At 36.7% G+C, this 22,308-nt stretch overlaps 2 protein-coding genes and 1 long non-coding RNA gene across 3 annotated transcripts in view; 2 read left to right on the top strand and 1 right to left on the bottom strand.

The window, feature by feature from the left end:
* RAD51B (RAD51 paralog B) overlaps positions 1-7,415 on the top strand; it is a 485,747-nt gene extending 478,332 nt beyond the window's left edge. Inside the window, exon 12 of the mRNA XM_087876343.1 lies at positions 3,724-7,415. Coding sequence (XP_087732469.1) covers positions 3,724-3,744 — 21 coding nt within the window. The 3' untranslated portion in view covers positions 3,745-7,415. The remainder of the gene's footprint in view (positions 1-3,723) is intronic.
* On the bottom strand, positions 1,528-19,094 carry LOC117665576 (serine/arginine-rich splicing factor 5-like). Its single transcript, XM_034417635.2, has 8 exons — positions 18,810-19,094; positions 17,434-17,570; positions 15,289-15,359; positions 14,263-14,355; positions 11,717-11,789; positions 4,645-4,718; positions 3,959-4,069; positions 1,528-3,008 (listed from the first exon to the last, which is right to left on the bottom strand). Exons 2-8 carry the CDS (start codon positions 17,557-17,559, stop codon positions 2,765-2,767), a joined length of 792 nt encoding a protein of 263 aa, XP_034273526.1. The 5' UTR covers positions 17,560-17,570; positions 18,810-19,094; the 3' UTR covers positions 1,528-2,764.
* On the top strand, positions 18,991-21,126 carry LOC148116445 (uncharacterized). Its single transcript, XR_015729460.1, has 2 exons — positions 18,991-19,422; positions 20,924-21,126. It is a non-coding gene; the product is annotated as an uncharacterized LOC148116445 (long non-coding RNA).
* Positions 21,127-22,308: the final 1,182 nt, after the last annotated feature.

The raw sequence follows: 22,308 nt of genomic DNA, 5'->3' as shown, positions 1-22,308 counted from the left end.
ATGTGGGAGCCGAGTTCAAATCCCACTGGTACCTACCTTACCAATAGAGATCCTTGGGCTTCATCTGCCTACCTCAAATATGAGTGTGATATGAACTAGGAAAGTCATACTGGCTCACATGTCACCCAAATTAACAAGATCTGCATCAGATGTCTGGGAACCCAGATAATCTGATAAGTGGGGAGCTGCAACAAACCATACATGGACAAGAGAACCTGGAATTGATAGAATGCTATTACAACAGTAGACCTAATGAGAGAAAATATATGAAACATCTGAGGTAACTACAGATGGACAGGAAACAGCTGGTTAAACAATGCTTCAACATAGTAAAGAATTAGCTTCTCTCACAGCTTGAGAGAGAACCACACATTATATCCCAGACTCAAAGACCACCTGGAAGAATAAGAGGATGTGCAGCCAACACTTGAACCTGGGATGTCACTGCTACTCCCTCCATTGCAGAGCACTGCAGCTGATAGGAGATAAACTAGCCCTAGTCATTTGAGACTGGTTACTGAAGCTCAGTGAAGTACCATGCTAGAAGATGCCACTAGAGCCCTCATAGCCAAAGCAATAGCACTTAAGACTTACATACTGTTTCATACTGTGTTACAGCCCTCGCTAAGCAGTTTACAGAGTCAGCCTATTGGCCTGAACAATCTGGGTCCTCATTTTACTGACCTCAGAAGGATGGAAAGCTGAGTCAACCTTGAGCTGGTCAGAATTGAACTGCTGGAAGTCGGCAGAATTAGTTTGCAATACTGCATTCTAACCACTACGCCACTACAACTGTTGTGAACCTGGAAATACTAGGCCTCATAATCAAGAAAAATAAGCATACCTACCTCATCCCCGGGAAATGAAGAGAGTAAAAATCAAGACAACTCTGACAGAGGTTAGTCAGCTGGTGGAATTACTAAAAAATAAAAGGGCCTGATTCCATTTGCCCTAGAAACTGCTAAATAAAGGTTCACAATACACACTACCAGGCTAAGGAGAAGCAGAGCCAAGAAAATAACTAACCTGTCCTCCAAAGAACCACCCAAGATGTATCCCCATCTGCAGTAACATAGTAACTGCACAGCCACCAACAGCAGAAACTGAATAGGACTGGAAGAACATTATGGGAGAAAAAGAAGAACACAACACAAGAGGAAACTGGCTGCAGGATGTTGGTCACATTTGAAAGTGAGCAGCTGGAGAAGAATAGAAGAAAGCAACTAGAATAATAATATAACTTTAATGTTTTAGCAGAAAGAGAACTATTGTTTTGTAAATTACCATGATTCCAACTGGGGATAAGTATATGATTGTTCTGTGAGATGGGTAATCTCTAGATTTAATAAATAAAGTCTGTGATTTGATGGTGGCTTCAGGATATCTCTGGCAAAAAAAAGGCTACTGTTTAAAAAAAAAAAAAAAACTGTAGACCTGAAGATGCAGAATGACTACAATTGTCCAAGTCCTCTCTGTCTCTATCACCCAGTTTTGTATCCATGTTGAACAATGACTGACAAATTAGGATTTCTTTGTTTATCAATTTTATTGGAAACAAAAACTGTTAACAAAGAAAAGTTTACCAATGTAGTTTAAATGAGCAACACAAAGACCGCCAAAGCTGCAGAAAGCATGGGAGATATAGGGGAGATGTATTTTATATACTATAGCACATTGGTACATTTAACATTTTTATGGTTGCTTACAAATATTTCAAATGGATTCCCTCATTTTAACTACATGGAAGCCAGATAATTTAGTTGATCTCAAAGCTAAGGATTAGCAAAGTACTAGCTATTAACAAAAGCTAAATCATGTTTTGTAGAACTAAGAAAAATGCCATTTCACAATTTAGCATTCATAAAATCACAATACATTAAGCTTTTACTTACCTTGACAACTGAATATTATCTTCCATTATATTTGACAATTTACTGCTTCCAATACTTCATGTACCTCTAACAATTACTCTTTTGTATTGGAAGCCATATAGAACAATACTCTTTGTATGCTATTAAAATAAAAACTTGGAGCTTCAGTAAGAGGGGCATGTCTTTAAATTTTTAAGGGCATCTTCTACAAAATGACAGCATTCTCATAAAATGGATTAAATATTTTCCTGAACTGCTGCATTGAAGATTTCTTTCTACTTGTAATAATATGAAAAATTTATTACCAGTCCAGACCAAACTCAAAGTGGAAACACGCTTCTCAACCAAGAACTAACTTAAACTAGCATTCCAAAATGTATCGCAACTTAACCTGGTAACATTAAACATTTCTGAGATTTGCTATTTTGATATATAAATATTAGTGTGGTATAAGCAACTAATCATTCAAGATCAACATACTTTTCTGTGCACTATTAAACAGAGCTGCTATGTCCACCTTCAAATTTCACATTAGTAGTTAACTTGGTGGCTTATTGGTTGCTAAGTACAAAACAATCTATGTGCAAAGCACAAAGGATTCTGAAAAGCAACACCACAGTCTAGGTCTTAAATTCATTGAATATACCAATGAGGAAAACTCTCCCAATGTGTCCTACTTTATTCAGCAAGGCCTCAACACAGTGCATAGTACATTTGAGTAATTATAATTTGCCAATTTATTGGTTTTTGTTTTTACTGTTTACAATTTACCTACCTACGTGCGCTCTTCAGATGTCTGTGCTCATTTGAGAACACCCCCATCCACAACTTATTTAAGCTTGTAGAAAATTTGATTTGGAAATTAAACATTTATACATTTTTCAAAATATCTTTTAAGTACAGCTTTCAGCAGAACTTGACCTGGAGCGAGACCTCTTTTTTGGCGGAGGAGATGGAGAGGAATTCTGCGTGCCAGAGTGGTTTTTTTCAGAGCTTTTTCTTTCAGGTGTACGGCTTCGAGAGCCCCTTTTTTCCGGGGTGCGGCTTTTAGAACGAGACTTGCTGGTTGACTTAGAGGATCTTGCAGATCTTGACTTGCTGCGAGACCTTGAATAACTTCGAGAACGAGACCGGCTCCTAATAAATATTCAGCCATTAGTTTTCATTGTGTGTGACACTCTATAATTCATATTCACCAAATACGTTTGCATGCAGTTTTGCATGTCTATCATAGAATGCATATCACATAGAAGTCTGAAAATCTTAGCCTTTAAAGAACTTTCTTTACAGTTTATCTCTTTCCAGCATTTACAGCAAATCCTGAAAATGCAAGTTTCTCTTTCAAGTTCACTAGACTTACTGCTTCTTGAAGCACCAAGAATATGCTCCTCAGTTCATAGCCAATGTCTCTTTCCTAGTCTATTTCCCAAGAATTACGCATTTGGATTTCAATTTCAGCATAGAGTACAAGCACCAGTATTTAAAATAAAAATAATTTTGAAATGCTTTGTTCTGCAACCTTAGCATAATTCAGTAAATCCATTCATTTATCCATTAGCAGTAATTGCTCTATCTAATAAGTCTATATGCAACCCCGACCTAGTAAGAAAATCAAGTAGAAATTCCACAATTTAAGAGGGAAAGGAAAGGTTTCCTTCCTTTAAACCTTGGCATAGTGTGTTTATTTAAAATGGACAGCCAATGCAAATATTTTAATTTACTCTGGGTGGATCACGAATGATTGGAGCAGCAGCAAATTCAGTTGCTTTCATTTATATTATGGGTTATTTTCTTTCCTAAGTTTTTGAACAATGTTTTAACTATTTATGTCTGATATCACTCTTTCTTGTAGGTTCTGCCATACTTGACTTAACCAACAATGTACAAATGATGTTACCTGAAGTGTGAAATGGAGCCTCTAGAGAATTTGTACAAAATCTGCTACTAATACCAAATGACGGAAAATTTATGCTTTGATAGAAAATTTTGGGGATACAATGCTGCTGCTGCAACATTCCCTGAATTAGCATATAAATATTCCAAATTATTTTATTGCTATTCATATTATATTTTATCTAACAAAATACCTGCGCCTTTTGCGATCTTCAATTAGTTTAATTCTACGTCCATTCAATTCACTGCCATCCAATTTATCCATTGCACTCTTCATGTCACTGGATGATGCAAACTCTACCACTCTGTTGATTCATTAGCAAAATTACAATAAAAATTATTAGTGGTGATAAAAGTACGGTATATTATATTTCTTCTTTCATAGAATTATAAATACATTACTGGTTATCTTAGTTTCTCCCAAAAATTATAACCAAATGTCAATATTACAGTATCTTCAATACCTAAGCCTAAAGTTGTTACAATTTCAGAACATAAGAGAGATGTGAAATATTTTCTCTATATGTTCTTTAGAACTTCTCCATGGAAATTTTTCTGTTTCTAGCAAATGATTGTGTGGAAACAATTTTTAAACAGATGAAAAGGAGTTGTTTCTCTCAGTTGTTTCTGACTGATTCTATATATAATAAAAACAGTTAACAGATTTTTGGGTTTTCTAGTTAATAACATTCAGAAAAATTCCATGATCCCAATAGACAGGATGGAGTTCTGATCTGAATAAGTCTGTGCTGATTCTGGAATCTGATTTTAATAGCATTTTCAGTTATATTCTGGAACAAAGATGTCTGTTAAACAGCATGGTGGAAGGGCTGGTGTTTAAAGCCCGCCCAGCCTCAGTAGATGCAAAATTTCAACTTGCCCTTCATTTGGATTGTTTCTGTGAGCATCCACAAAAGTAACTTCCCCAGCTTTCCTCATGAAGTCTTTCAAATCCTGCAGTAAGAGTGATAGTGCAGGTTAGGAAATAAGATTCAAGATGCATTGTTAAACAGGAGTTAATAGTTAACAAACTATATAGCAAAATGTCATATGCTATAACTATGAGAAAAATTAAACTAATTTGTATAGTTAAGATATACCTTCTATAATGCCTAAAGTATATATAACATGTATTTTAACTATGAACATATGCATGGTGTTATTAAATGCAAGCATTTGATTGCCTGAAATCTCAGTTCACTTGTATATTCAAGGTTTGCCTAGAAACATACTATGTCCCAATCTATAAAAATTAAACACAAATGTCTTTATTAAGTTAATGCTAAGATTCTGTCACAACCTGTCAAAAGATAGTATTAAATTTTTTATGGCTTTTGTCAGTCCGTGCCACAACCTTAGTGTTATTTTAACAGAGACTTGCATTTAATGTATTTGAGACGGTGTTTATTTTGCAATGCTATGTAACTAAGTTACTTTTTTAAAAAGTCCTTTATGCATTATTTCTTAATTTTTACAAAATGTCCCAATAATAGCTGACATTTTATAGCCAGAGGCTACTTACCATAACATACCACAAGTGGTCAGATGATATAAGCAGGTACCCTTAAGCAAACAGTCGCTTGTCCAATAAGCCTAGCAGTTCAAGAGGAACTCCCTTACATGGGAGGGGCAGAGGAATGGAGCATAGCAATGTGCTTCAGGGAAGATACCAAAGACCCTGAAAGCATTGGAAAGTCTCCGGAAGTGGCTCTAGAACCTGAGGTTGACCTGTGCTAGCCAATCGAGCTGTGAGCCAACCAGGGTCTACATCGCCATGATAGCTGTGTCATGGGTACCAAAGGGAAAACTCAGAACAGGCCAAGCCCTAGAAATTCAGCCACTAGGAACCCCAACCTCTTGGGTTCTTTCTCCTCCACACAAGAGAAACGAGGGCTAACCCAAAGCAAGGCTGTTAAAAGAGGTTCAAAATGAACTTGGTTAGAGTATATTTGTGAAAAAAAATATACAAACAAAAAGCCTAAAGTTGAACTAGATTACAGGATACCTCAAGTTATATAGTGTTTAATAAAGTACTGCTCAGATTTTACAAACTAGCATGTGAATCTAACAGTTCAAACACCTGAGCCTTCATCCTAACACAAAACAAAGCAGACATTCTTTCAAAGCAGGATTCAATTATAGCATACTGAGTACGCCAGTCAAAATTCTCCATGATAGTGAGTTTTTTAACAATAGAAGAACTTTGAAATCAAGATAGGAGTAATTAGTATACACTTGAATGAATCCTCTCAATATAAAACTTACAACACAATGCAGTATGATAGTAACAGTAATTCAAATCACAGTAAAAGGTGTATTTAAACAACCCTTGCACAATTTTTAATTCATTAACTATGAAATAAGACACTCATTTATCTATGAATCTGATTATATCATATTTCAAATTTAATTACCTGGTGTGAAATTTAATTAAGGTTAATGTTAAATTAGCTCTACATATTTCAATGTCACAAGACATTCAATTATTTTTCTTTAGAAATTAGAAGATTGAAATAACTATATTAACACTTTTATTTAAAAAGTATTTTTATTTTTCTCATCCTAGATTAGTGGAAAAATTTTAAAGGGGGGTAGGAAAATAAGTTGTATATATGTACCTTAGGAGTTACTAGCATCTGGATTTTAAAAGTATATATCAGTGGGAAACTAATACCTTTAAACCTAACATCTTAAAATTCTAACTTAAAAGTTAGAATCCTTTAAATGCTAGCTAAATTCACAACATTTTATTGAATTTGTGAACTTAAGTAAAGCCTTGCCTCAGGCATGATTGATGACTTCTGTTAGTAAGGCTCAAGTTAATTAAATAGCCCTCCCACTCAAATTAAACAGGAGGGAAAGTGATTTCAAAGGACTATGAAACTTAGCTTGTGTTAAGAGTTACCCCAGGATTTTCCTCTTCCAATTATAATTCCTGAGATCTTACAAAGTGTATCTTATGACAATCTCATACTATATTCTGTTACGTTTTAATTAGGAAAATAGAAAAGTAGGTGGTTGCTATTCAGTCTCTCCTGTTTCAAAGGAAATTAAGCTAGGCAAACAAGCTAATTAAGAAATGGGGATGGATGCATTATGATAAATATGTTTTCTTTCTGCCAGTAGTAGGCAGAGACTAACATTTATCAGGTTAAAACGTCTACTTTTTCTCAAGCACAGTATGAACACTGAGCACTAACTGAAGTCAAGTAAATAATATCTGCCATAACTTAGTGTTTCTTATACAATTGATAATATCATCTAAATCAAAACTTTCAATACCTTCCTTCAAAATAATTAGCTGCTTGTATCATGGAAGCAAAATAGATTTGAACAGAAAATCACTTTATAGTTTAAAAGCAAGGAAATTTTTAGAAGTTGTTTACAAAGAAGAACCACATGGATCCCATCTATAATTAGCTGTAACGCGTGGATCACTCACAAATGGGGAGGATGGCATACACTTAACCTGACAAAGTGATTGTTGTGGTTTTTGCATGCATTTCAGCAGAAGTATACAGTGTTTGATGTTGCCCAAAGAAAACTCACATTAATTGTTTCATACAATTTTTCTCTCCACAGGTAACCAAGACCTAATAGGATTTTTAAAGATATGAATACTGGCTCGTAATAAATAAATACATATACACACATGTGCTTCCTGTGTGTGTTTGTATATACACATTTAAATACACACACACACAAAGTCCCAGAGGAATCATACTAGATGTGACTGAAGAAAACTGCCAGAATATGGTTGTAAATATGGTTATCATAAATAATCTAGTGGGTTTGCCCAAGGTTTATCTATCTTATGTTTTCCTGCTTTCACAAAAAAAATACACAGAAAGGCATTTAGAGACCATCATGCCAGGAATAGCAAACAAAACATGCATACATTTCAGAAAATCAATTGTGAAACTATTTTTCTCTGGTTAAAATGTCAAAAAGACAACATGCCAAGTAGTAAACGTAAAGATTTCCTCTATCCAGTTGTGTCTGACTCTAGGGCAGGGGTCTTCAAACTTTTTAAATGGGGCCAATTCACGGTCCCTCAGACTGTTGGAGGGCTGGACTGGCTGGGTGGGCGTGACTAGGTCATGTGACTAGGTGGGTGTGACCAATTTAACAGTCCATTAAACAATGCACACAAATTAAACTTTAATTTGTTTTGCTCCTGGGGGTTATTTTATTTGCTTTTGTTTGCATGTTGCTCTTTTGGTTGACTTTTCTTTTTACTAGATCATTTTTTCAATTCTTTAGGAGTCTAGTGGTCCACTTCAGAAAACTCAAGTTTTGCAGCAATTCTTCTCAGCCCCAAGGAGCTTGAGAAATTTAATTAATTTAATTAATTCAATTTATATGCCGCCCCTCTCCGAAAACTCAGGACGGCATATAAATCTCTCTTCTCTCTCTCTCTCTCTCTCTCTCTGTCTCTCTCTCTTTCTGCCCGTTCTCTCTCTCTCTCTCTCTATCTTCTGGAGGCGGGGAAGCGAAAAACAGGCAGTTTTCGCCCATTTTTTTGGCCTCCTGCAGTGGTGGATTGCTCCCGGTCGGTCCTTGCCAACCGGTAATAACTGCGATGGGAGGCTCCGCCCACCCACCTGGATGTCATCGTGAATGATCTGCGCATGCGCAGAAGCTTCTGCACACACACTCCCATTGCAGAGGTAAGTAGAACCCATCCCTGGCCTCCTGGGGCGTCTGTGTGCTGTTTTTCATCTCCCCCGCCTCCAGCAGCATTCTGCAGGAGCCAAAAACAGGCAAAAATTGCCTGTTTTTTGGTGAAAAACGGGCCACTTTCCCCCCGTTTTTTGGCCTCCTGGGATGTCTGTCCGCCCCGTTTTTCACCTACCCTGCCTCCAGAACGTCTCTGCAAGCCAAAATTGTTGACCTTACCTTTCAGTTCCAACCTGTGGGGCTTGCAAAGGTAACTCCTGCGCTCAGCCCAAGGGTGGGTGGGGTGATGTGGATGGGGCAGCCTCGTGGTCCTGCATGAGCCAGATTAATGGCTTTGGCAGGCCACATGCGGCCCGCAGGCCATAGTTTGAGGACCCATGCTCTAGGGGGTGGTACTTGGCCCCGTTTTTTAGCTGAGGGGGCCTGTGTTCAAAGACATTTCTGGTCATGTGGCCAGCATGACTATACAGTGAGGCAATGGAATGCTGTTACCTTCTCACCAAAGTAATACCTATTTATCTGCTTGCATTTGCATGGTTTCACACTGTAAGGTGGGCAGGAGCTGGGGCAGGAACAGGAGCTCACCTCATTAATCCCAAGTTTAATAAATAAATAAATAATGCAGTACTTGAGTCTTGAACTGCCAACCTTCTGTTCGACAAGCATCTTAACCACCAGGCCACTGTGGTGGTTAAGTAGTATCAACAGGTAATTGAATCTGGTTGTTGACAGGTGACTAAACGGGAGGAACAAAGAGGCTTTCTTCAGGACTAAAATAATGGAAGGACGCCTCTTGTAGTTAAATGTTACAAGTCATAGAATGCTGAATCTCAGATACTGTGATGACATAAATTAAGAGCTGTTAGCTTCATTATTTATATACATACTAGTATGGATGCATACTGGAACTCAAATGCTGAGCTAAGTAGGTGTGATTAAGCAGCATTCTAATATTTTAAAATATTCCTGCTGGAAGTCTCCTTATCAGAGTTCTTTCCACCTGGGTTTTTATAAAAAAAACATTACATATTTCAATTCTAAGCCATTTTTCTCTTCAGATATTTTATTTCTTCTACATCAGGTCTGTTAGCCTGTGAATCATTTTGGCAGGGGCTGCAGATTAGGGTGCTTGTTGTAACATGTTGTAACACTCATAAAAGATACAAGATAACTTTTTTCAAACTACTTTACTCACTTTTCCCTGAATTATAAGAGGGCTATATTGCTGAATGTAATCTGTGTAAGACAAGTTTCATATTCATGTCATAAGATTTGACATGTCAGAAGAGATGATATTGCAAACCTGGAAGATTAGAGATACACCAATTAAACAAAATGTTTTTAGTTTTGGACAGTGTGCTCCCCGAAATAATCAAAGTTCCAATCTTCCTGGTTTCTCCCATGTGAATTTCTCATATTAGAGCAAGTGTAGCATGTTATGATACTCAAGCAATACATCTGTTCTCCTCCAAATGCTATGACCCTATCTCTATGTTGACCTAAAATTATTATGCAATATATTAAACTGCTAAAATCAGTCTCTTGACAGCTCTCCAGTTCATATTTGCGCAATTATAATAAATCTTGATGTAACATGTTGGTTTAGTAAATTTCAGATGAATCAAGGGAAACTCTGTTGATATATCTGCCACTTTATATATGTATAAAATCCCAATGGATTTAATAGATTTTTTTATTTTAATAGATACCTCTTTTTGCCCATTAATCTGTTAAACTAAGGGTTTAGTTTACTTCCAACTTTTTATTTGTTCTTCATTCTTTGAGATGATGGAAAGCCCTATTTAAAGAACAGATACTGAAATTTATAGAGTGAAAAATAAGAGCACTCAAAATGTTTCAAGGCAGAATTTTTATTGTAAACCACCAAGAGTCATTTAAGTGAGACTGGCAGTGTAGAAATTTGATTGCTGTCTCAATCATTTTTGTACACTTATGCAAAAAGGACTAAAATGAAGTTCAATAAAAATGATGGCCATATGACGATATCATGTCAAAAATGTAATAGCATTGTATTAGTTTATGCATGATATAGTTCTTCATACAGACTAAAATTATAGAAATTTTGAATAAAATCTAAACAGAATTGGTTAAAGAGCTGTGATGGTATAGTGGTTAGAACACAGTATTGCAGGCTAACTGCCCACAGCCAGGAGTTCAATCCTTACCAGCTCAAGGTTGACTCAGCCTTCCATCCTTCCAAGATCGGTAAAATGAGAACCCAGATTGTTTGGGGGCAATATGTTGACTCTGTAAACCGCTTAGAGGGGGCTGTAAAACTATGAAGCGGTATATAAGTCTAAACGCTACTGAAATTAAAATATAATATTTACAATTTACTGAGTTTTCTTACTTCTTCCTATTAACATCTATTCTTTCAATCTAGCATAATGCAGAGTTCTTTTTTTAAAAAAAATCTGGAAATGTGTACTTTTTATACACTGACAACAGAATTTATGCTGTGAGAAGCACATACAGAAATAGTAGGTTGGAGAAGAATGGCTTAGTAACCTAAATGCTATTTTAAAAAATCTGAATGGGAGAATGAAATGTAACATATAATTGTTTCCAAACTTGTTGAAGGGGGTATAGGTTTGCTAAAAGAAGTTTTTAAGTAATTCCAAACAATTGCTAAGGGCCAAAACAATCCCATTAGTAATAAACCAACTCAAGGACACATTAGAGAAAAACAAACTTGTAGTCTAAACTTTCACTCCCAAATGAATATCTGAAAACAACCCCAAACAGTTTGTTTCACTGACAATACTTATGCCCAAATACATGCACAAATTGGATATTTAAAATCATGTTAGCTACTCACTGTAAGTCACAAGTCCCTTTCAGAATACAGATAACATAATGCACGAAACATCCTGCATTAGAACATAACACAATACTTTTAAACAGGTGAATAATTCTGTTCATTCTATTGAAGCCAGATATAAAATTGGAAGCAATCTGCAGCTTTATCACTCAATGAGACCAGCCTTTTATTTATTATATTGGATGTTTAAGCATTGAGAGCTTTTTTTCCTGACAATCTTATGAGGTGAAGATTTCATTTGTCCAAGAAACACTAATTAGCAGTTTTTTAAAATCTAAGCATAGTTTGCTTGTTGGTAATGCAAATGAAAGAAATGTAAGCCTCTTACTTAAAAAAAAAAGTGCTAATGCTTTATGTTACCTATTTTAGGAAACCAAAACCCATCCTTTTTAAAAAACATAAATGTTATTTAAAGTAAGCACCAACTCACCTGCCAGCTGACACGTGAAGAAAGATTCTCAACTATAAGTCTGTGTTCAGTACGAAGAGGTGGACCATACTGACTACAAATGGAAAACATTTCCCATTACTCTTTAACTAAATTTCCAGCAGAAAATTTAAACACTTTCTACTTTTGTCAGATTTTATCTCTTCAAAAAATTTCTAAAAAATATGACTACTCTGTATTTAAATAATGTATTTAAAGAACAGCAGAGTTGTTATTAGTTTACATTATGAAAGCAAGCAGAACTACTTATGACTGCCAACCTCCCAGTTATGTGATTGTATTTTGGATAATTGGCAACTGGCTCGCATTTACCACCGGTTGCAGTGTCCTATGGTCACATGACTGCAGTTAGCAACATTTTTTTGCTGGTTTCCAGCAAAAAAAAAAAAAAAAAAAGCATATTCAGAAAACTTGATGTACTTAATGATCACATGATTTACTTACAACCACGATTCAATTTGCAATCATTACAACTGTCATAAAATCAAGTCTGGTCACATGGTGCCTCAACTTATGACTGCAAGAACTTGCAATCAAAATTCTGGGCTCCATTGTAGTTGTAAGTCAAGGATTACCTGTACAACATTTCAGTATACATAGTCCTCGAGTTACAACCACAATGAGCCCAAAATTTATGTTGCTAAGTGAAACATTTGTTATGCGAGTCTGCCCCATTTTACGACTTTTCTTGCCACAGCTGTTAAGCGAATCATTTTATTTGTTACGTTAGTAACATGGTTGTTAAGTGAATCGGGCTTCCCCATTGACTTTGCTTGTCAGAAGTTTACAAAAGCTGATCACATGATCCCAGGACACTGCAACCATCATAAGTATCAACCACTTGCCATGCATCTGAATTTTGATCATGTGACCCTGGGATGCTGCAAAGGTAAATGTGAAAAATGTGTCATATCGCTTTTTTTAGTGCCACTGTAACTTTGAACGGTCACTAAATGAATTGTTGTAAGTGGAGGACTACCTGTACTGAAAACTTTCATATTGAAAGGTATCATCTAATATAACAATTTCCAAGGAATTTATACCTTTGGCACAAATAAGGAATATATATGAACAAATCAGCTCCGAGAGGATAAGGTTGTGGGTTATATGTGCTTTTCAATAAGCTGCAGTAAGCTCAGGAACTATGTCAACTTCATTGACATTACAACAGCTCTGCTACTACAAGAGCTGGCTTGTTGCCATCAAACCCCAAGGTGTTATAAGAGAAGTGTATGAATAATTGAAACCTCCACATTTGTTTATTCAGGCTATCTTAAAAGTGATCGCTTTGTCATATAACAACAAATGCAACAATCAACATTCTTTGGGAGAATTAAAGAAGAGGCAATTTAGTTGCACACAATTTAATTTGCATACCTCTAAATGCCCCCTTTTTCAGAATATCCAGATCTTCAGAGCATTTAAACAGAAGTTTCAGAATCCCCCAACTGGCAGGCTGAGGCATTGGAAATAGTAGTCTCTTCTTGTCTGGCACTATCTGTCATGAACGTTACTACCATGCCAGATACCCATGAAAATCAGTCACATATCCTACTTTAAAAGTTCATTTATAGCCTGGACCTTGGATCATTCCTACTGCAGCAATAGCACTGCATTAAAAAAAAGAGAAGCTGAACAGGACATTTCAATATGCAAAAGTACAAATTCTCAATGCTTTGTACTTGTGGATGGCAAGAAATTTGCCTCAGAATGTAATGCAAAAATACAAATGTTATATGACTTAGAATAACTTTATTGTCACTTTGAATGTACACTACTAGGCATACATTAAAATGAAATTTTGTTATATTTTATATAACCATCAATACAAGGGTCTGAATATGTACTAGCTACTTCCAATAATAGTTTATATCAGAGAATCTGAGAAACATGAGTGTTATTTTTAAAGATACTATCAAATATGTATCACAAATATAATTCTTCAATAGCCCCTATACGTTTCAAAAGAAACATTACTTAAGATCTCAAATTTCAGTTTCACTATAAGGTGTGATAGCCCTAGGATACTGCCAGCTTTTACAGCTATATTTTTCAACGATAGTCCAGCTGCCCCGCAACTTAAAATTATAGACAACCAGGGCACAATACATCTTACAATAGCCATTCTATTCAATGATGCTCATACAAGAACAAGCTTTACAGATTGAAATTTAAATTTTATGAATTATAAATCTTTCCTTTCGAGACTGAGTAGAAGCTGAGAATAATTTGTAGAAGCAATTATGTGCAATCTGTAAACGCTTCAGTTACAAGCAGTAGCAGTAACCTCTCTTCTCAATGTTTAAATTATTTGAACCTAGCATCTTCAACCAATAAAGTGCATATACCAAAATTGTTTGCAATTACATTAGCATGAGTTACAAAAAAAAAAGATGATTTTATTGCCTTACTGGAGAAGTAGCTTAAAATGTATCTAGAAATATCAACTATATTACAATTCTGAAGCTAAGGACTGAGATATTTTAAAACCACATCTAAAAGTGCAGTAAACAAAATTTCCTTCTTACCTAGATCCACCCCCATAAGACTGGTAATAATTGAATCGTTGTGGGTATCTGCCCCTACCCCCTCTTCGGGCTCTGGCATGTTCAATTGTAACCCTATTAAAAATAAGTAAGTTTAGTATTTCAGTCTTTTTCTAGTGGAAAGGAATATATTAAACAGCCAAATATGATGGTGATAATTTTGAACAAACTTAAGAACAAAAGCAAATTCTTGTTAACTCAGATCATTACAATCAAGAAAATCTCTCACTGCCTAAATTAAGATCTTCAGACATTTATAACTGAAAAGTAAAAGGATATATAAGATGACTAAACAATGTGCATTCATTTCTACAGCATTTATTTAGTTAGGAATTGGCCAAGAAATTAGCTGAAAAACCAATTTCATAAACAGCGTATTACTCCCCACCAACTTTTCCATCAGGGTTTACACAGAGGACTTGGGGGCAGGGAAGATTCTCTACGGTCTATGTTAAAGAATAAAGATGATTCATTAGGAAGACATTCCTGATGTTTCTTGATTTACCAAGCTTCTGCACAAGTGAATCCCATTTGTGCTTAAGGAGTTCTAGTGGGTACCTCTAAGACCTGAAGTTCTCTGTATCAGAGAAGTCATACATCTCTGATATAAATCAATAATGCTTTTGGGCTGCTTCAGAAAACTGAGTATTTATTAATTTTGTTACAAATACACATGTTTGTCTCAAATATAATCTGAAATCCTGCCTATGACACTTCATTCATTCTCTTTTATTAATCCTCTGATTTAAGGCTTTGTGTTTCAAAATTAAAAGTTTTTAAAAGTATCTTTTAATTCTCAAATATTACTCCATAATTTCTGTGCAAATTTAATTGGTCCTAGAAAACATACTGCCTGACTGTGCATTTGGGATTTTTCCCCGTATGAATTGGCATACATGGTGTTGTCCCTTTTTATTCTATCCTCACAATAACCCCACAAAGCATATTAGAATGAAACAAAGTCAGATTTGCAATTGAACTGTCATATGACTTGAGATTAAATAGTACCTTTCATTACACAGCTCTTTGCCATTCAATTCATAAACTGCATCATCTGCATCTCTGTGATCCTCAAATTCCTAGGAAAACAAAAGAATGAAACAAAATATTTTTGCTTTTAAAAATTCTATCAGCTATTGCTCTGGTTATTGTTGGAGCTATAATTTAAAATTGCCTAACCCTGATTTTAATTTCTGAGATAATTTTTATCCATTGCATTGTATCAGATGTGGAAAACTCAGATGTCTCCACATTATGCTCATAATTTTCAGCATTCCTCCCTATTGGTATAAATGTACGAGTATGTTACAGGTAGTCCTTGCTTATTGACTTCACTTAATGAAATAAAGATTTTTTTATAAAAAAAACTTTGCAACCAATCTTAACATTTACAAGTGTTACAGTGTCCAATATATGTGTGCATTGCTATGGGCTTGCGACAAGCAAAGTTAATAGAGAAGGCAGAAGTAAAATCATAAGTCATGGTCATGTGATTTTTCATTTAGCGATGAAAGGGGAACTGAGGAACTGTCATAGTTACATGATTTTCTGCTTAGCAATCAAATTGACCCACTTGCAGTCACTAAGTAAGGTCTCCTGCATAAGATATAGTTCAAAAAAACAAAAATATACAGGCTCTTAATGCTTGATCCAGACTGTGCTATCCTTTTATATGACTATATCTTCAGGAGTGAGAGATGATGGAACATGCAGTTCCACAAATCTGGACTGAAAAAGTTGCTATATATAATATATAATATAATTTTAAGTAAATAAAACAAAATATACCTTATTTATAAGTATATCTAGAACATGCAAGGGTTTCACACCAAAAGATTGGAAATTAAATTATAAGGTTCTACTAAATCCTGTAATTTTTCTTACTAGAATGTTTGAAAATCTGTAAAAATATTGGCATTGTCCTAAACATTTCACCAGTAAAACCCTCTTCATAATATTGAAATAATTTTTCAAATACTCAAATAAAATTCCTTAATAGAATTTCATAATATAATTTAAACCGACTTTTCATGTTAGGTTTTTATATAAATGGTGACCAAAAGCTAGAAGTTATTTAAAGATACAATTACTTGCAGCCTCTATAAACATGGAAGGCTAAATGTAAGGGGATCCTCTCTGTTGCTTAGAAGAAAGATAAACAACTGCTCAATTTGCCCATCTTCTTCTCCTTTCAGGGATGAGAGAAATTATATGACATTCCCAACATTAATCATTCACTTTTGGTTCTCTGATGAGCTGCAATAATATGCAGCAAGACAGAATTTATTGTTGCCTGCACTGGTGCAGGCTAGTTAGCTATTTCTGTCTCTAGCAGCAGACAAGACAAGTCTATATAACTTGAGTTTGCTTGTTAAAAACATTGCTAACAATTTATTGAATTTTCTTCTCCAGTTAAAAGTGGGACAGGTATGCACTTCTATCAATATTGTATTCTTTATTTTTTTGAGAGAATGTAGAAGTGTGTTGGGTTTCTTTCTAGCTTATCTCCAATTTTTAACAGCAATATTATGGAACAAAACTGTGCAGGAAATACAATTATGGAGACTCTCCTACTTCTTTTCCAGTTCATATTTTCTAAGAAAAACAGTGCAGCACCAATGTCTACCCTTTCTCATTTTTTAAAAAGGGTTTACTGGAGAGGCATGAAGGCCCCGGAATTAAAAAAATAGTTACAAGAGAAAAAAGAATAACTGTAACTCAGGGTTGAACTGTGGAGTCCTTGGTGCTCTCAGAATCTGATTATTTGCCTGCGGACATTAAATTACCCAGTAGGTAACATCTAGTGATGTCAGGTTGCTCCCTGTTTATATACATTAGCTTGGCCTGCCAGTGTTGGTGGAGGTGTGGTTTTTTCCTTGGTAATTCCATGATTAGTGTATTGTTTCCAGCCTGATTGTTCCTGTATTCTTGAATTAAAAAGCTGAGGCTGCAATGAGAGACTTATATGAGCAAATTACAGCCCAGACTATACTCTAAGGAGATGTTGCAGATACCAACTATAAATAAAAGCAACTATCAAAGCAAATGAACACATATATAGTACATCACATTATGTACTATATGTGTATTACCCCATGATATTGCTCCAGTAGCTGCCTAAAACAGAAAATATACCAGAATAAATATACTTACCACAAAACCAAAGCCATTTTTGAGATTAATCTCACGTATACGGCCATATCCTTTAAAAAATTTCTCTACGTCTCGTTCCCGAGCGTGTGGGCTTAAACGTCCAACAAAGACACGACAGCCACTCATTCTATTCCAAGCTGCAAAAAATAAAGTTGAGGAATTCTTGTTAAAACTGCTGCTTAAATAAATCCAAGCTCAGAGGTCTTTAAAATAAGGGGCTATATTTTAAACCATGGTTGGGTTTTTTTTGAGAATTTTCTTTCTTTTCCCCATTTCTGTAAGAATTCATATAAGAATAACAGAGTTGGAAGGTTATCTTCTTAGATATTTTCTAGTCCAACCCCCCTCCTCAGGCAGGGAGCTCTATCCCATTTTGGACAAACTGTCTAATCTCTTCTTAAAAACTTCCGGTGTTGGAGCATCCACAACTTCTGGAGGCAAAAATTGTTCCACTGATTAACTGTTTAATTTATTTATTTATTAGTTTATTATTTATATGCCGCCTTTCTCCGGAGACTCAGGAATTGTCAGGAAATTCCCTGGATTTTTTTCCTGGAACCTGGATGCGACCTTGTCAAAAACACACCCGATGAACCAACAAGCGAACTACTAACTCTAATGAAAATAGATGATTCTGGCTTTCTATTCTTACCCCACTTGCTACTTATAGCATGGACATCTTTCCAGGTTCATATAACCCTTGGATCACTCTGGTAAGCGCCTCCAAAATAAACAGGGAAGCTCCAAAATCCTCCTTAACCCCATTTAAGCAAACACACTCCGGATGGCCGATTCCTACAAGGCCAGGTAGTCAACTAAAAAAAAAAAAAAAAACATAAAACCCATCACCCCTTCAGAGACAGCTCTCAAGGCTGTAGAAAAAAAGAGCGATAAAAGAGGTCTGTGGTTTGGTTTGAAAGAAAGACATCGCTTGTAACATGAGAAAAGGCAAGCGCGGTTCAAAAGAGGAGAATAATAGAGGTCATTTAAAAAATCACCTCTGCCTTCGCCCCCCTTCTCAAGAGTTCCTCTCCAACAGAAGTGGACGTTAATCTGTTTAGGGTTAGAGAGGCGGGAGATGCGGGGTGCAGAACTTTGGAGGAAAACAACACCGGCCGGAGGAGGAAACGAGGAAGCTCAAGAAAGGAAAAAAAGGGGGGAGGGAAGAGAAAAGAGAAACTTAACGGCAACAATGACGGAGGCGGAGAGGAGAGGCTGCTGGGAGGGGAAAAGGAAGCTAAGACCAGGCTGAACAACCGATAAGGGAAACGGCCCAGGTTAGGCTTCAGCTTCAGCGTCAGAGCCACCTGCCGCTTACGGGGCCATTTAAAATCGTTACCCACCCACCCACCCCCAAGAAGTTCTGGCCGACTCACCTTCGCCTCCGTCTCCCCGCTCTACCGCCTGAAAGGAAACCGTCGCGCACGTTAATGGCAAAGCGTTTTAAGGAAACTCGTTTCGCCCGTGCGGAACAGCAACGTTCACTTCAGTCCGCCAGAGAAAATGGCGGCGCTACTTCCCTTAAGAGGAGCGGCAACGAGGCAATGGCGCCTGCGCAGATTCTTTAAGCTCCAACCCGCTGGCGGACTGCGATTCCCAGACTTCAGCGCGCGCGTATTCTGAGCTCGGGTAAACCCGGGTGGAAGGGAGGCTTTCCCTCTGGGGGAGGAGTTACCGGCGGAAGTTACCTACTAGGGCCGCGTGGAGGGCGGGGGCGGAGGAAAAGCGTCTGTGGACGGAAGGGAAAGGGAGGGTGGGAAATGTTGTTGGAAGAACGAACAGGTTACCTTGTTTTGTTTTTAAATCAGAGTTTCTCAATCTCAGCAATTTTTAAGATATATGGACTTCCATCTCCCAGTATTGCCCGGCTAGTTAGCTGAGCATAAGAAACAGTATTCGAAATGATGCCAGCAAGCCGTTTTGGAACCTTGAAAGGAAATTCTACAAATGTTGCTTTTATTTCAGATTATTCCTTCCTATTTGTATTTGGTAAGAAGTCTAAATCCTCCTACAATTAAGGGCTTTCAGGCAATAGAAAACAAAACCGTTTTCATCCCTGTTCTGCTGAAAGAGGCATCCCTACAATGCTATTTTCTTGGAGACTCGCCAAAGCTTGAAGAGAGATATGTTTTCTTCTGATTATCAGGGATTATTGCTTTATCCCTAGTTCAGTTGTACAACTTGGTGTGACTGGCACCAGCAGTATTCTAAACTAAATTTATACACGTGTAAGGCTGAATCCTTGACTTCTCTAATTCAGAAAATACAGTATTAAAAATTAGGTGGAAAAAGCTCCCTGCCTAGGAGCTTAGATAGATTGCCTTAGTTTGAGAAACTTGGGCTCGGTGAGCTAACTGATTTTAGGAACAGAGGTGATGGTAAATTGGCTTTGTCTTTTGGGCAAAAATAAAGATTATTGTCACTATCCAATTGGATTTACTCATTTCAAATTTGTGTGGTGGTTCTCAGTACTTATAGCAATTTGAAGAACAGGCTGAATGTATAAGAATAATCAGTACTTGATATTTTGTCTGGCTTATGTTTTGTACTTAAGATATACGTTAAATCTGGAAGCAAAAAAATGAGTACTTATGTATTCATAAACAGTTAACATTCACAAATTTAGTGATATTTCCATATCTAGGAGCCACCAGCTCTGCCCTGCAAAAAAAAGAATGGTTGGAGGTAGTTTTCTATTTTTCTGTTGTCACTGCTTGCTTTCTGCAGTCTAAAACAAATAGCCCTTCAGCAATAAGACGTATGGAATATGGCATTGATTTGAAGGATTTGCTCTGCTGGTTCAAGGAAACATTTCAAATATTTCTATAGTTTGGTAGTTTTGGCTTTCTAAAATGTTAGTGGTTCCACAAATGTCAACTATCTATGAAAGGAATATTTGTAAGAATTGATACTGTCAGAATGTATTAAATAGAGTCTGACAAATGATTAAATAGCATGTTTGAGTCATGCTGAATGTGATTTAACTGATATTTGAAAGAGTTCTCTTCGTGTCCCACTTAGGGACTGAGGCAGCATCAGCATCCTTAAATTAGAAAGCTGTAGCCAAAGCTTCAGAGTTCCCCAAATAAATCCAGTTGGCCCATCTATGAGTGCTGGTCTAGATCAGGGCTGTCAAACTCCCAGCCCATGGGCCGGATGTGTCATGTGCTGGCCGCACTCACACCGAGTTTAGCAAAGGGGGGAAAAAGTCCTGATACGTCATGTGACGCTGCCATGACGACGTGAGTTTGACACCCCTGGTCTAGATAGACCAATAGCTGATACAGCAGAGCTCTTGAATAGGTTTGCTGTACTGATGCAACCTTCATAACTGTCACAATTGTTGATGTAATTAGTTATCATAAAATAACTCAGTTTTGGAAAACAATATTTTTTTTGTTGTTTAACTGCCACATATTTTAGCTGGGGAAGTTGGGAGGGGGTTGTTCGAGTGGTAGAAAATTAGTTATAACAACATTCTGTATTCAAGGACTTTTGCCTGCGTCTGACGGAGACTGCTTGAAGATTGTATCCAGTTAAATGTGAAGAGTTGATTGGACAATGTGATGAACTTGTGGGTGAGGGACAGGGCTGTGAACTGTCAGCTGGGTGTGGAAAACTTGGAAGCTTTCAGATTTGGGTTTTCTCAGATGTGCCAACATGACATCTCTAATAAATTGGAACTTTGAGGAACCTCAGGCCTCAGAGCTTTATTTTGTTGGGGTGTTCCTTGGAACCTTGACAATAACATTTTCCTTAAACAAACTGAAACATACCGGTAGAAATTTTTGTCTCAACATTTTTATTCTTAAAACCAGCAAATACTTGGCAAGAGCACGAATGCATTTAGAACTTCATTGTATGGAAAATGTCAGCACATAATGTGAATACTTGAAATCACAGTCTCATATTCAGCTTACAAGCATAGGAAAGTACCATACTGATCAAAACAAAATAAACAGAGTAAAAGGTCTGAGGTTTGAGAAGAATGTAAGATTCTGGCTGGAATATGATTTTATCAGCCCAGTTTCTAGAAAGACAAGACCAGGACCCAAAGCAGGGTCTCTAAACTTGGCAACTTTAAGACTTGTGGACTTCAACTCCCAGAATTCCTCAGCCAGCCACAAGTCTAAAATTGCCAAGTTTGCAGACCCCCGTTTTAAAGGATAAGGACATTTAAGGACATCTAAAGATCATAATAGTTAATGCAGTGGTCTTTCCAATAGTAATGCATGCTGAAGACCAAGAGAGAGAATTACAATGCCTTCAAATTATAATTTGGGAAATGTTTATTGAGAACCAATGAATTTTAAGAACCACCAATTGCTCAATCCTAACCAAATAAAATAACCTTGTTCCATAGGGGGGAAGAGCAAGCAAATTGAAAATTATTACTTTGGGCATGTGGTATGAACAGATTATGGATGAGAAAAAATAATTGTATTAAGCGAAGTTGAGGGAAATGGGATGGAAAATCAATGGATAATTTGAATTAATGGGATCAAAGAGATTACTGGAGTATCCCTGGAAAAGCTACAAGCTGTTTGATTGTGTGTGTGTTGTTTAAATTGTATATATAAAATTGAAGACTGGGCCTATTCTTTCCAAGAATATAAAGTTCAGTAGTGAAAACTGTAACATTTTGAAATAAAAAACAAACAAACAGATGTAAGCATAAGGTAAGTGATAGTGCTTGCGAGAAGGATCTGGGTGTCCTGGTAGACCAGATTAAAGTATGAACCAGCAGTGCACTGCAGCCGCTGAATCTGGGCAACCCTGGGCTGCACCAACAGAAGTATAATGTCAAGATCAGGGGAAATGCTACTTCCACACTGCACTGGTCAGATTGCACCTGGAATACTGTGTCAGGTTGGG

Source organism: Pantherophis guttatus, chromosome 1 (genome assembly GCF_059756535.1).
Source record: "Pantherophis guttatus breed Tessera chromosome 1, ASM5975653v1, whole genome shotgun sequence".
Taxonomy (NCBI): domain Eukaryota; kingdom Metazoa; phylum Chordata; class Lepidosauria; order Squamata; family Colubridae; genus Pantherophis; species Pantherophis guttatus.
The sequence above is the reverse complement of the archived record's forward strand: the minus strand, read 5'-3'. Positions and strand labels throughout refer to the sequence as shown.